Source organism: Gavialis gangeticus, unplaced genomic scaffold (genome assembly GCF_001723915.1).
Source record: "Gavialis gangeticus isolate Ggan-Ray unplaced genomic scaffold, GavGan_comp1, whole genome shotgun sequence".
In the NCBI taxonomy this organism is placed as follows: Eukaryota; Metazoa; Chordata; order Crocodylia; family Gavialidae; genus Gavialis; species Gavialis gangeticus.
In genome coordinates this window covers 23,333,802-23,334,202 of record NW_017728993.1, presented here as the reverse complement: position 1 = coordinate 23,334,202, position 401 = coordinate 23,333,802, and the positions used below count along the sequence as shown (strand labels likewise).

The 401-nt window shown below is 67.8% G+C and overlaps 1 protein-coding gene across 1 annotated transcript in view; it reads right to left on the bottom strand.

Moving 5' to 3' along the window:
* Positions 1-395, bottom strand: part of EFCAB14 (EF-hand calcium binding domain 14) — a 24,287-nt gene extending 23,892 nt beyond the window's left edge. The window contains exon 1 of the mRNA XM_019501357.1: positions 176-395. Within this exon, the coding sequence (XP_019356902.1) occupies positions 176-372 (197 nt within the window). The 5' untranslated portion in view covers positions 373-395. The remainder of the gene's footprint in view (positions 1-175) is intronic.
* Positions 396-401: the final 6 nt, after the last annotated feature.

Sequence of the window (401 nt, the reverse complement as noted above, 5' to 3'; positions counted from 1 at the left end):
CTGACCCCACATATACCTCAACATACCCTATGCCCCACACGCAGCCACACCCCTTATAAACCCCCAAAGACCCCACCATACACAACCCACACCCCACCACACACCCCACCTCCCACCAGAGCAGCCCCCATCCCCCGCCATAACCCCAGATTTAGGGACAACCTCCCGCGCTCACTTGGCGAGGCGGAAGCGGGCGGCCGCGGGCCCGAAGCCGTCGTCGCCGTCGGAGCTGGAGTCGGAGCGTGAGCGCGAGTCGGAGGCGGGTGGCTCGGTGCGCAGCAGACGATGTCCCGAGCCCTTGTTGGGCGCCTTGGGGCGCCGCCCGTCGCCGGCCAGGCCGATAAGCGCGTTCAGCTCCTTGCGCTTCTTCATCCTCTTGTGCGGCGTCGCCGGGGCCCCCG